This window comes from Bolinopsis microptera, chromosome 9 (genome assembly GCF_026151205.1).
Source record: "Bolinopsis microptera isolate Bmic1 chromosome 9, MBARI_Bmic_1.0, whole genome shotgun sequence".
Taxonomy (NCBI): domain Eukaryota; kingdom Metazoa; phylum Ctenophora; class Tentaculata; order Lobata; family Bolinopsidae; genus Bolinopsis; species Bolinopsis microptera.
In genome coordinates this window covers 6,096,348-6,110,192 of record NC_087080.1, presented here as the reverse complement: position 1 = coordinate 6,110,192, position 13,845 = coordinate 6,096,348, and the positions used below count along the sequence as shown (strand labels likewise).

The 13,845-nt window shown below is 38.5% G+C and overlaps 1 protein-coding gene across 1 annotated transcript in view; it reads left to right on the top strand.

Annotated features, from left to right (window-relative positions):
• The first annotated feature begins 697 nt into the window (after positions 1 to 697).
• LOC134820388 (cyclin-dependent kinase 20-like) overlaps positions 698 to 13,845 on the top strand; it is a 42,366-nt gene continuing 29,218 nt past the window's right edge. Inside the window, exons 1-3 of the mRNA XM_063830758.1 lie at positions 698 to 844; positions 1,253 to 1,370; positions 1,720 to 1,875. Of these exons, the coding sequence (XP_063686828.1) occupies positions 704 to 844; positions 1,253 to 1,370; positions 1,720 to 1,875 (415 nt within the window). The 5' untranslated portion in view covers positions 698 to 703. The remainder of the gene's footprint in view (positions 845 to 1,252; positions 1,371 to 1,719; positions 1,876 to 13,845) is intronic.

Genomic DNA, 13,845 nt, shown 5'->3' with positions numbered 1-13,845 from the left:
ACCAGGGAGGATTCTCTCCCCCGTACATTTGGAGGGTTTCATTTTCACCTAAATCTTTTCCGACTATTTTGCAAGATATACGGCTACTTTGTGTCAACGGTGCTTTAGCCGTGCGTTAAGTGTACGTTAACTGTGCGTTAAATGTCTATTGCGATTCGATAATCTGTCGATGGTCACATAACGCACGGTTAAGGCACACTTAACGGACACTTAAGTACTGCGCTCCCTTGAAGTACCCTGACTGCTTTTAGTTTCACTAGTCCTGCACCCGGATCAGCATTGTCTCTATTCGAGTTCGAAGTAAGTATCCTGTACAACCGAAGCATCTCCTTCGCTGCATTCCTCGGCTCTTCTGGATCTTCTACAACGGATCGAGTGTGTCGGATGCTACTAGGATACTTCGAGCTCGAATAGAGAGACAATGCTATCTCTATTCCGATAAGTGTGCCTTAACCGTGCCTTAACCATGAGTTAAGTGACCATCGATAGATTACCGAATTGCCCAGCAATCCTCGGTGAGATGAGTTGATCATCTGGAGGATGTAGGAGGAAGTACACAAACTTATTTATACTAAATTGCTCCCCCCGCAATACTGTTTTTATCTTATTTAAAAAACACTCCAAACTATTATTTTTTTTACTGTCACTCTGATGTATGCTGAGACACAATTTTAATTTCACTAACAATTAGTAACTTGTTAGAATGGAAAACTACCACATTCTTGGCCGGATTGGTGAAGGAGCACACGGTATAGTGTACAAAGCTAAACGTATTCAAAGTGGGGATCTGGTGGCATTGAAGAAAGTTCCTCTCAGAAATTTGGAGGATGGTTTTCCTACGGAGGTGAGATCAACTTTTTTTATTGGATCCAGCTTAACTATTATATATCGGTTATTAAAAAGATAGTTTTTGTAAGTGTTCTTTAACTTCTTTCGCTTCCAAAATTGTCCGTGTTTTGGAAGCGAATAGGTAGGTACACTTTGGTGCAACTCATTTAGGACAATTCACAGAACGGTCTTCTGGAAACATGGTCAGGAACGCGCACATCAAAATTTGGTGTGTTTAGAGCGCACACGTCGCGCGTACCAAATCCGTTATAATTTGATTTCAAGTTCAACACTGGTGCATACAAACTTGACTGGCATTATAACGCGATGCCGTTAAAACCAACTTATATAATATATAACAATTTAACTTTTTGATCTACGAATATAACCCATTAATCACTCCTCACGAAATGTTCTCGTTCAGGTTTTGAGGGAGATCAAGGCGCTCCAGCACATTGACTTTCATCCAAATATCGTGAAGTTACGAGAAATATTTCCCCACGGCACAGGATTCGTACTTGTATTCGAGTATATGTTATCAGGTGAACAAAAGTTTGCTTGTGACCTCATTCTATTTAATCTTAACAACTCAGTGGCGAGATGTACCATTTCACTAGCTCATGTCTTGAGATTTTTTAATTTGGACCGATTTCGGAGAATCATGCTTAAAGAGCCTAATTGATAAATTGATGGTACATAATTTGATCTGATGGCTTAAACATAGTACGTATCAGCTGTTGGATTTTATACGGATTCTAGTTTGAGGGATAAAATGGTGTCGGTTGGTATGGCAGAGAATACTGATAGGAGCTGCTGCAGCTCAAAATTAAATCCTTTTTGAGACCTACGAAGTCCATCTCATACACGAAAGCTTATGTATCTACCCCTCAGATTTATCAGAAGTAATCAGAAATTCGGCGTATCGACTGACAGCCGGACAGATCAAAAGTTACATGTTGATGTTACTGAAAGGGATCAGCTTTTGTCACTCAAACAATATTATCCATCGGGATCTGAAACCTGCCAACCTTCTTATCAGCTCCACTGGTAAGCTATTTTCAAACTTGCAGGAGGTGAGGTATAAAACGAATATTAGAGTGCTGAAAAACAAGTCGCTGTATCCCCTTACAATCTAGCCTGTCGGTATCTTTCCAAAAGCAAATTAGTTACTGAAGTTTTTGATTGCAGTAAGTTTGCCCTTTTTGTATCATAAGTTTCCATTCAGCTAAACTCAGTTTTTCGTTAATCGCTCGAAAAGTCAGGTTGCAGGTAGAGTTCTGCAGTATGATTAAAGTCTCTACCAGTTTCAGAAAACATCGAAACATTGGGAAACCCTTGAACCCTGTCAATATGTAAATATTCGAATGCGTGATCTCGGCACATAATCAGTGATTTCGTCACCCAATCAGTAATATCATCGGGAGCTATTCGCTAGCGAGCAACAATGAGCCTCATTAGGCGGTAACGAGCATGTTGGTGGATGACGATCTGATCACTTTGAAGAATACTGATAGTGTGACGTTCCTTAAAAGTTAAAACCGAATAAATTCGCGTTATAGCGCTTCGGTTGCTGTCCTATAAGCAGTCTTCAACAAATCAGGGCATTGATTGAGTGACGATATCACTGATTAAGTGCTGGATCACGTATCTGCAAGATCTTAAAAGGGTCATAACTCGGTTAAATTGTAAACAACCAACTTGAAATTTTGGGAAAGCACTTCAATTATCAAACCAAATGTGTCTAGAAACTTCATAGCTGAAAGCGTTCTTACTTCATAGTGACAATAATGAAAAAGAGGGAGTGGCGTGCCACACCCACTGTAATTAATTAAATTTGACGAAACTTTCAGAAAATTTAAGTTTGACCCATATCTATAATCTCTGCAATTTCTGTGCAATTCTAAGAAGAATTACGTGAGTTATTAAAGGGTTGCCTGTGGGCTGTTACTTCTGGGCCACCATGTATACTGTATAGTGTATTGTATGGGTATATAGTCCGACAGTAAATTTGTGCGATTTTCTTACAGAAGGAAGTGCGATTCGAGGTATATTTTTCATATTGAATTTGAGTTAGTTTTAATGTCAAAACATGATTTGGAGAAGTTATATTCTTGTTAGGGTTACCTAATCGCAACACCAGGGTGTCGTATCGCATAATTTGATAAATATGGAATAATGATTGATAATTTAATCATTTTAACCCGGTTTGTCTTATTTTCAAAACAGATGCAACGATAAGTAAACCAATTATTACTATAATATTATGTAAAAATTGGATTTCAAACATTTTCGCAAAGACTAGTATAAGTAATTTTGAATGGACGTGGTCTAAAACAATAGAATTTCCGAATTTTAAAGACGGGATCCTACCTCAAATGAGTAGTTGCACTTTGAAGTACATCTGCCAAGTGACAAGTCTCAAACATGAATGACAGTTATTTTATAACCCCAGCCGTTGGCATTTTGCACACTGACTTTTGTTAATCTCTCTCTCTCTCTCTCTTTGATTCGTCTCCATCCAATTTAATCATACAACCCATAGATGTGGATTCTCGTGGGGAGGTGAGGTATATTCGTTTACTTTAATAGTAAGTACCTGTTCAGCAGGAGAAAGAGGTGATGCACATTTTGTATTATGGAACACTTGTAACGCCTGTAACTCCTTCTTGTTACCCCCTTTGAAGGTCCCGAATTATTTTCTGAACGGAAGCTTAAAAATAACCGAGAAATGGACCTTGTTATTAACTCATTTTAATGACTGTTCCTAACCTAAAATTGCACTAGAAATCGAATTAACTAGGTTTCAGAACATAATCGCGACCATAATCGCGACCACATATTACAGCAAAGGGCAACTGCAAATTCTTAATAATACTCATCTCCGCAGTTCAACCGACATATTATTACTAAACAAGGTTAATTTTCTGTTCATGTTTGGACGGTAAGCACCACTGTCAGTTTGAGGAGCAATCTAAACACTGTCAACGATCGGTTGCCTATCTTAAACCCCCCACCCCAACAGTTCGTATTGTACGTGGGCACGGTTATTCGATCACACTATTTCTAGTTTATGACTTAATCATGGCGTCTGTACGGTGCAGATAGCACTTTGAAATTGCCGAGCCAAGATGTGGTAACGATATCCTGTTCGTGATTGGACGGATCGGCGTCACTTGACATAACACCTCTATTACAATTGGTCGCTCAGTCAGGATCACGAAGCACATGGCTGCCCGTCGTTCAGAATACATGTAATTCAGATGTTATTATGATTGTTATGTGGTGTTGGTTACCTACCTTCATTGTGTTTCTTTTGACTTTGCTATCGTGCTCTGCTCTGAAAATTGTGATAGTTCCTGTTCGATTTTGTAAGGAGACTATCTCCTTGTTCTTCTGTTGCAGGATCAAAATGTTCTTCGTTTGAGTAAAACATGAATTGAGAGGGATAGAGGAAGTGTTGTTGGGCTGTTAAACCAACTTAAATCGATTTCTTGTGCAATGATATATTAGGTGAGGAACAGTCACCAAAATGAGTTGCTTGCCTGCTGTGTGTTTTCGTACTCCGAATGATCAAAATATATGTTGATTGTTGCTCGTATTAACTATAAAACATCAATGTTGATATGAGGGATAAGGAAGTGTTTATAGGTTCTGAAACCTAGTTAAATCTATTTCTCTTGAAATTTTAGGTCAGAAACAGTCATCAAAATGAGTTAATAACAAAGTCCATTTCTCGGTTATTTTATAGCTTTCGTTCAGAAAATAATTCGGGACCTTCAAAGGGGGGTAACAAGAAGGAGTTACAAGCGTTCCATAATACAAAATGTGCATCACCTCTTTTTCCTGCTGAACAGAATCTAGACTGTGCAGTTAATCACTGATCCATTTTTAATACTACAGTCCGCTGCAATGGTACGACCTGGCCAACTTGGTGTTTGATCGCAAATTTCTAAGAAAACCAAATAAAACCCAGCGGCCAGCTATCTCCTTCAAATAGTTAGGTGGTCTCGGAGCGTACACACAATATGATATTATATCGTTGTTCCCTGCTGGTGGGTGTTGTTGAATTGAATTGAAAAGTGGCAAGCCAGGAGGGTGCGACCACAAATAACCATAGAAATAGAATTGGATGAGGGGGCTGCATGGGGGGGGGGGGGGGGGGGGGGCTGCATACTCTGGGGGTATAGGTCTGTGCTATCCTCTAAAGAACTGTAAACAGAAGCTGGACTGCCTTTATGAGTTTATATGCGTCCACGGCATTTGGAGATAGATAGAGGCGTGGTGACTACCACAAGCATAAAGCACTGCGATCCATTACACTAAAGCTTTACTACCCAGAAAGACCTACTATAGGTGTGGGCCGTTGCACATGTTACCCGAGAGAGATCCGAGGCTGACTGCTGGTGTGCCCATTGCCCAATAATAATATGATGCTTGTAATTGATGTGCACTGGACTTGTATTTGGTAATAGTAGTGTCCTAACTGTTTTTTTTGTGGGATTTATGATCCTTTTATGTTATTACTGTATTTCGTTTGCTGTCTTGGTGTTTGGCCCGCTTGAAATTTGGGCATAGCTCCCGCGGGGACCCTGTAGGCTAATTTATTGGAATATCATGTCTTGTTTGGTGTGAATTAATAATTTTATTGCTTATTGTATATTTTTCCACCCGTCATGATATGGAGTGTTTCAGTGTACGGTTGAGAGGCAGTCCCCTTTCCCTCCTTGTTCAGGAAGAACTGAGATCTGCTGCACCCTGACCCCATAGCACTGTAAATCTCTACTTGCTTTGTATGGTTTATACTTTGTTGGACGCTAAGGTTACCGTCCGATTGTTTTTTGTTTGTTAGTGGGCACCCACTCTACCTCAATACCTAAGTAAGAAGGCTACATTCACCTACTGGGCTGACGTCTTATGGGGTCCCTCTGGTGGAGGGATCGAGTTTGTAGAGAATTAAGTCTGCTATATTGCGTTAGTACTTTAGTAACTGTGTAACAATCACACACTGACACTTGAGTTTCCAGTCTCAAGTTCTACAGGTGTATAATACATTAGTAATTCGTACCACTCCATTTTAGTGCGATATGTACAACTATCTAACTCGTTCCTTATATCGTTGCAATAATCAAAAGCACTCGTCGATCTCGCTCGTTATGTTATTGAACTTGTATCAGCAAAGGTGATGTTAGTTAAATAATCGCACTACAAGGTAGAGACATTATCGATATATAATGAGTCAACTTTTGATCACACTAATTAAATGTCTACATCTGTATTTCTCACGAAACAGGTGACTTGTTCTCGAATTAATACCTTAAAGTGTTTGTGGACACCTGTCCCTAGTTTCTATAAGGTCCACTAAGGTAATATATAATAGTATAATACAGAATACACATGGTTATAATATAATATGTATAGGAGCGAGTTAGTACATTAAATGGCTGTTGTTCATGTTGTTTGCTAACGTGGAGATTTTACACTATATTTTGATTATATAAACAGTAGTTGATTTTGTTGACATTATTAGAAGTAGCGCCTTATATCTTTATATTGAATTTTTTGTTGTTGTTATTAATATTTTCGTCTCCATTAGTGGCACTTTTATTACCGCTGGAACTGAGCGCTTGTAATTTTTTGACGATCGGCATACTTTATCATGTTAACCGTCATACTTTGCAAGTACTTGTGCTTCGTGCTGCAATCCGATTGGCGACATCTGTCCGACAACGACATCTGTCCGACTCAGAAAATTGGTTATACGGACAATAGTTTATGTCGGATCCTACCGTGCGATTTTCTTGAAACTTTCCATAAAGTATGATGGTTATAGGACGGATAATCTGTGTAAGTTTGAGCCAGTTTCTATGTGCCAAATTTGAGATATCACCTTAAACACAAAAAATATCTCCAATTCGGTGGTTTGCAGTGGTTCCAAGGCATATATCTGGAGATCCAACGATACGATTTTCTTGAAACTTTCTAGATAGTTAGATAGCTTTAAGACAAATAATTTGTGCAAGTTTGGGTGAATTTCTATGTGCCAAATTTGAGATATCACTTCAAACACAAGAAAATAGTGCTGTCGGACAGATGTCGCTGTCGGACAGATGTCGTGTTACCCTGCAATCCTACTATCATTTGGACTACCGGACAACTGAACCCAATTTGGAATTTTTGTAGACTGGGTAGCATGTGAAAATGATTATGTCTAATTGTATATATAATTGATCAAACCACATTATTGGTTAAATGTTTTACCTTATGATGAAGCACCGGGTAAGAATCAATGATTTTATAATTATACAATTGACTATTTCTAGACTATCGCGGCAAAGTTACAAATTTGGCGAGTTCTTCTAATTTTCAAATGTATTTTCCCAATCCCGATCAGATGCGGTTTTCTCGATGACTTAACAACTTGAATAAATTGACCGAGTAAATGATTCAGCCTTCCAATTAATCACTTTTTTGCAAAACTGTTTAACCTTTATTACTGAACCAAAATTCGTAGTTTTTGCCAATTTTATAGATCACCCCTTACATGGGCTGTGAACTACAAGAGTGACGCTGCAATATCAATCTAATCTCATAACTTGACCTGTCAACTGCAGTTATTGAGGCACTGTTTTAATCTGGTTTAGTAATGCAGTTTGCCCATTGCAGTAGTTCAGGCAGACTGCTAAACTATTACATTTACTGAGTACATTTTGTAATTTATTTCAACCCCCAGTTGAAGTTTCAAAGATCTGTTTTGGTTGTAGAATATGGAAGTGGTACGGTAGTCATTATTTCAATTTCTACGAAGACTAGCGTTTCTCTTTTATCAAATACGGTAGTGGTAGGAGAGGGGAGGGGTGGGGTGGTCGAAAAGCCTTAAAAACAGTTAAAACTTGAGTTAGCAAGTACAGCTATATTTCAGCTCAATAGAGTATGGTACCAGAAATATTATTTTTTTGACTTTTCGATTTTAGCGGAAAATGATGCCCAATTTGCCCATTTATTCATAAACTTTTGATCAAATGGGCATTGGGCATGAGCAGCGATGGGGGCCTTCCCCGGCATCCGTGGTACTGTGGTTTCTATTCCAATTTCACCAAGAATAGCTTTTCTCTTTTATCAAATATGGTACTGGCAGTGCCCAGTGGTACGGTGGTCTTTATTTCAATTTTAAACAGAGTTGTCTGTCTTAACTGTCATGCCTCAAGGAGTAATCACAGCGTCGAAGCGACCTCTTTAATGCTGACATTGAATAGCCGGGATTGTTAAAGAATATAGAGGGTTTAGGCTACTATTGCGAAAAGATCCTTCAGTTACATAGTTAAAAAATGTATGGAATAAAGATTCCGCTCCGTTTAGGAATGCTAGTCTAGCTAGGCAAGCTAAAGCACATCGTTTGCTTGTTCAATTCATTATCAATTAAGATATTGCAAGTTGATTGATCTATTTTAAATCAATTACTTACACACTTTACTATATTTCGAGTTGATTGATCTATTTCGTGGTTAGGTAAATCCACAATATACCAGCCGCGTCGGTACCTTTCTGATTCCCCCAACCAGCTTACCAGCCGGTACCTTTTTATATATCGTACGGTGGGATGGAAATGTTCATTTTAGATATTCTGGAAGCAGTACTTTGCACGTCAGTTAGGGCAAGAGTATGATAAGCTGGGAATAAATTTGTAACAAAGGTTTCTCTCTTTAGGAATGTGTTGGGCCATTATGTTGGTAATCTAGCTAGGCACACTTGGGGCACACTTGAGGCACACTTGCGGCACACTCCCATGTGTTGTCCATGTCCCAGGAAACATCCGTTGGCAGACTAAAACTGCTGAAAGTCTTTAATGTGTTCCTATCAAAAGTTAGCAAAATTGACCTTCAGAGGCAGGTTTTTTGTGATTTTTCGAAAAACCCTTAATATATCGTTTAAATGTGATTGTCAGATCACGTTACAAATCTCGTGCGTTAGCCATAATGTAGCAATTTCTTTCATTTACACCCTCCAATGAGATCTCACAAACCTTTCAAAACCGAGTTATGACTTTTAAGGTTGGGAAGTATGGGTACCTGGAGGAAAATTGCTCGAGAAAGTTTTTCCCAGTAGTTTCAGTCTGACAACTTTTTGTGGTGTTTCTTTGGACTATGGACAACACATTCCTGAAGAGAAACCTTTGTTACAAATTTATTCTCAGATTGTCCCATAAATTTCAATTCTTGCCCTAACTACGTGATTATATAATAATATGTAGTATTATTAATTATGGTGTATTCATAAACTTTTGATAATCTCCTCTGAATACTATTAAAGTTTATTGTCGGGGGGTCAATTGTCGGGGGGTCAATTGTCGGGGGGTCAATTGTCGGGGGGTCAATTGTCGTACTAAGCCCTAGATTTCGCGACAATTGACCCCAGTGTAATTACATAGGGGGTCAATTGTCGGGGGGTCAATTGTCGCGGTACCCCTAAAAATCAGATCAATCTGCCACATCATTGATGAATGTTGGAAATTGATCGTGCCTTTTCAGCTCTTAGTATGCGCATTTTCAATTGTCACCTCTTTTTCAGTACACTATTTATAGCTCTTAGCACGCTATTAACTCTTAGTACGCGCTATGTCAGTATTTAAACTCTAAGACCTTATAGTACACTTGCTACACGTTGTATACCTCTCTCCTCACTCCGGCCGCACGCTTCGCGCGCGAAAAGGGTTTGCAACGTGTGTCAATATTTCACGCAGCTGCTATCAATTTTCATCAATTTATATCTCTGTACATTTCAAGGAATTTAAAAGAGTTCCAGGAAATTTAAAGAGAGTTTCAGAAAATTACTTAACTAGGGCCGTATTCACCAAATTTGGTTAAAGTACGACCTTAAAGGAAGAATTTGAAGTGTCTCTGGCAGTGCAACTCTGAACTGCATGTCTGATCTATCATAAGTAAGGAAACTTGTTCGGCTGTTCGCCAGTGCAGCACTGCTGTTCACATGCGTTAATTTGACTCACTACTGTGTTTGTACCGCTAGTCGTGGATATAATGTTGCAATCCTGTCAAAATCAAAATTGTCAATGTTTCACCATTTACGGCATGTTCCTGGTTATTTGATGACAGCTGTTGCCTGTTACGGATTAACTTAAGTTTCAGGACCAGCTGCTAGTTCCTAGCACGAATTTGTTTCCACTATATTAAGTTTTTGATTGTTTGAATCGTTTTATTCAGTTTTGTAAAAAAACGTTATTTTCTCTTTTATTCTTTGGCTAGAAAGATAGCAGTATACGAAGCCCAAATTGTATCAATCATCATGTACAATTGCAGTAGTTGGTGTCCTACTGCAAAGTCACTAGAAAAACTAGACATTTGCCATAGAAAACACCTTAGATCATTACTGAACATTTATTGGCCTCATGGAACAATATCCAATGCAAACTTATACCTAAGATGTAACTCAGTAAAGCTATCAGATCGTGTCCCTAAAGCAAGGTGGAAGCTCCTAGGTCATATCTTGCGTAGTGCTGATGACTCCCCCGCTGCATTAGCGTTAAAGTTTGCTGTCACAACAAACTGTAAAGGGCGCGTCGGTGCGCATCGTAAGAATTTGTTCAAGATTATTGTGAATGATTTGACCCGTAGAGGTTTAAAACTTAACTCTTTGAATGATCTTAATAAGCTTAAGATATTAGCCGATGATAGAGTTGCTTGGAGAAACAAATTTTAACTCTAGCTGTCTTGATCTGTACTGATCACCATTTTAGGATGACTTGATTTCTTTTAGGGGTTTTGAATATTTTAATGGTGTAAACAGTTTCTTAATAATATTCTTTGGCTCTTTAGTCCCGCTATTTTGATAGAATAAAAGGCTTTTATTTATTTTGGCAATGCACGGTGGACTAACTTTGTGCCAAGAAACTTGGCTGTCTCATTTCAATTAATGAAAGGAGCAGTACAGTATTACAATATGAGTCCTTGAACACAAGTAGTAAATATATTGCATATATACAATATATATATACATTATATAGACATGATTTGCTCGTTACACGTACCATTTCTCATTCACTCAATACATGTAATAGATCTGTACTGCTCTTATTTGTTTAGGCCTGTTCTGAAATAGTTCTCTAGATTTTGTTTCTATTCGATTGTATTGATCATTGCTTCCTCGATTTTGATGAAAATGTTTTGATCAGTATACATACGTATACGTTTTTAAGGATGCAGCCTGCCAAAAGCAATGGTGCCCGTCAGAATCATTCCATTTTCTCAGCAAAAGTCCTCCTATAGCGTACGAGGAGGTCGGGATTTGTCGCCTCCAGTATCTACCTGCATCACTATTTTGTTGACCAAAGGTCTCTAATATGTAATGTATACTTTTTGGAGAGTATAACAATATAGAAGGAATTAATTTAATGTAGCATGAGGAGTCCTCACTCTCCTCGGTCTTAATATGGCGTTTCTCTTGTCGCATATATACATACTTGTATCATACAAAGATGGGATTCCCTATGTTCTTAGTCTTTATACAGTTGTTGGGTATATCATTGCTTCTTGTATACCAGGTTTATCGTACCCACACTTTAGTGTCGGCTGTAACCGTTTCTAGAATTTTAAAATGATTCTGTAAAACGACGATTTGTGGCAAAATGAAAGTGATATGACATAAGGTTCAGAAGTAAAAAATACTTCTATGTAAGATCAAGTTAGCAAGTGTGAAAGTAAAGTTGAATTATCATTTATCATGTTTATGTCTAATCTTCACGAAGATGTGTAACTGTATTCCGGCTAAATTTAGAAATTTAAAACGATTTCATAAGAAAATTAGATAGATGATTTGGTGTGCAGTTTATGATTAATACATCTTTTTGCAACCAATCAAAGCCGCTCTTGCATGGATAGCTACCGTCCTTGTGTTGGTTTATTTATCATATAAGCGGACAAAAATATCTCATTTCATGTCGTTGTTATATGTTCATTGTACAGGGTGTCCAAATTATGTGATTTTTAGAGAGTTGTCCATCACAGTAGAGCTTGACATTCTTTGCAAAGAGATAAGGCAATGGTCACAACCGGTTTATCGCGTCCAGACATTCCAATACGATCATTCTTAATGCTAAGGACGTCAGAACAGTTCATTTTGACCCGGTATGTATTTACCGATGAGGGACTCTAGCTGACATGCCGACATGGCTTCAACAAACTTTAACAACATTTGGGCGTTCATTGTCGATGTCTTAGACTGCAAGATTGACGGCGAGATCTCGGCAATATCCAAGAGGCCCGACCACTTTTATAGAAATAATTGCAGAGTTAGAGTACTCTTACCGTAACCCTATACCAACAGCTGTCTGATCTAATGTGGTGGAACTTCTTGGAAACTGCCCAAATCTCAAAATAATGAAGTGTATTAAAAAGTGGGAGTGGACCTGTTTGCAGACGTCACATTTTAACCAGTCTTTACTTGTTGTTTCGTTGTTTAACCACTACTTAACCACTTTATAACCGCTCTATAGTCGTGACGTCACCGCATCTCAAGGGGAGTACCCTTTCTGTCACTCAAGTCTCAAGCTAGATTAAGTAATAAACCTGATTACTGTGATTTGATTGATTGCTGCCGAGTGGCCAAACGTAAATCGTCATTGTTTCCCGACTGACCAATTATGAAGGGTTCTTGAAGGACAGTTTGAGTTAGTGCAAATTTAATGTCAAGAAGTATGTATTAATTGTTATGTGAGTCTGAAGTTGAATGATTTAACTTGGATTTAATTTAACTGTTATAATCATACAGATTACAGGTGTCCCTCCATAAAGGATCATGCTTCATAAATCTTAATTGACCACAACATTATGAGTTGAGCATAAAGGAGTCCTGCCTGATTGTTTTTGCGAAAGACTCGTATAAACAGGTGATTTGTGCACGAAACTGTTACCCAATGGCAATTGTTAGACTGGAACTTACGCAGATCCGAGTCTAGACTAAAACTTAAACTGTTCCGAACGAATGTTCATATATTGATTTCTTACTACGCGGAGCTAAACAGAGAACAGCATTATAACTTCAGCTTGTTGAGCTATCCATATTTATCATTAAAGCTAGCTACCAGATGATTTAAATCGTTTTCTACGCAAATACTACTCAACAAGGCACAGCAGTTTAAGTGTTCGTCTTACAACATATAATAGTCGTTGTAGGCGCGGAATCGCGTCTAATTTGTCGTCCTTTTTTTGCATTTCTGTGTTATTTTGCAATAAAAATCTGAAAAAAGCGGCACGCATAGTTTGCACAAATTTGCTACACCTAAAATATGGTGCCTCTAACCTCGTGTCTGTACGCTGACTTAACTATATAAGTGCAGAGTGGCTATTTGTGTAACTTGACAAACTCTTGAACTACAGATGTGGATTCTGGTGGGGAGGTGAGCTATTCCATCAGTTACTTATCCCTTATTTATCATCTCCAGTACTAGTAGTTATGTATCACCTCCAGACTTAAGAGCGTAACATTTCGCATATTGTAGTGTTAGCTTGGGTCGGTTGTTCTTAACGTACTCATTCATTCTGAACCGTAATTTATCGTTAAATCCCGATGAGGTTATGAAGAAGCGATGATCAACAGCGGGCATTTTTTTCCCCTTACGAACAATCTGGTAATTTCATTGTGTTCATTACGATTGTCTCTTTAAATGTGATGGTTGGCGTCTATTTGACTTGGCTGAGTGGTTTTGTTACAATTTTACCACACATGTAATGTGGTAAAGTCTGGGGTCCTTTATCAAGACCTTTGTTAAGACCAATTGTCAATATTATATTTGTTATATCATTAACAGTTTAACGAGTCCGGTCTGTTAAACAAGTAAGTCGTCCAAATAAAGAAATAACAGCACGTGCTCGCCACTTGTTCCTTTTCGAGGCAGAATCCCTAACCTTAAAGAATAAAAAGGTCCTCTACAGGGGGGGGGGGGGGGGGGGGTGTCACGTCCGTCTATGTCCGCTTGTCTCATAGAATCCAAAAAGGACAGGACATAGG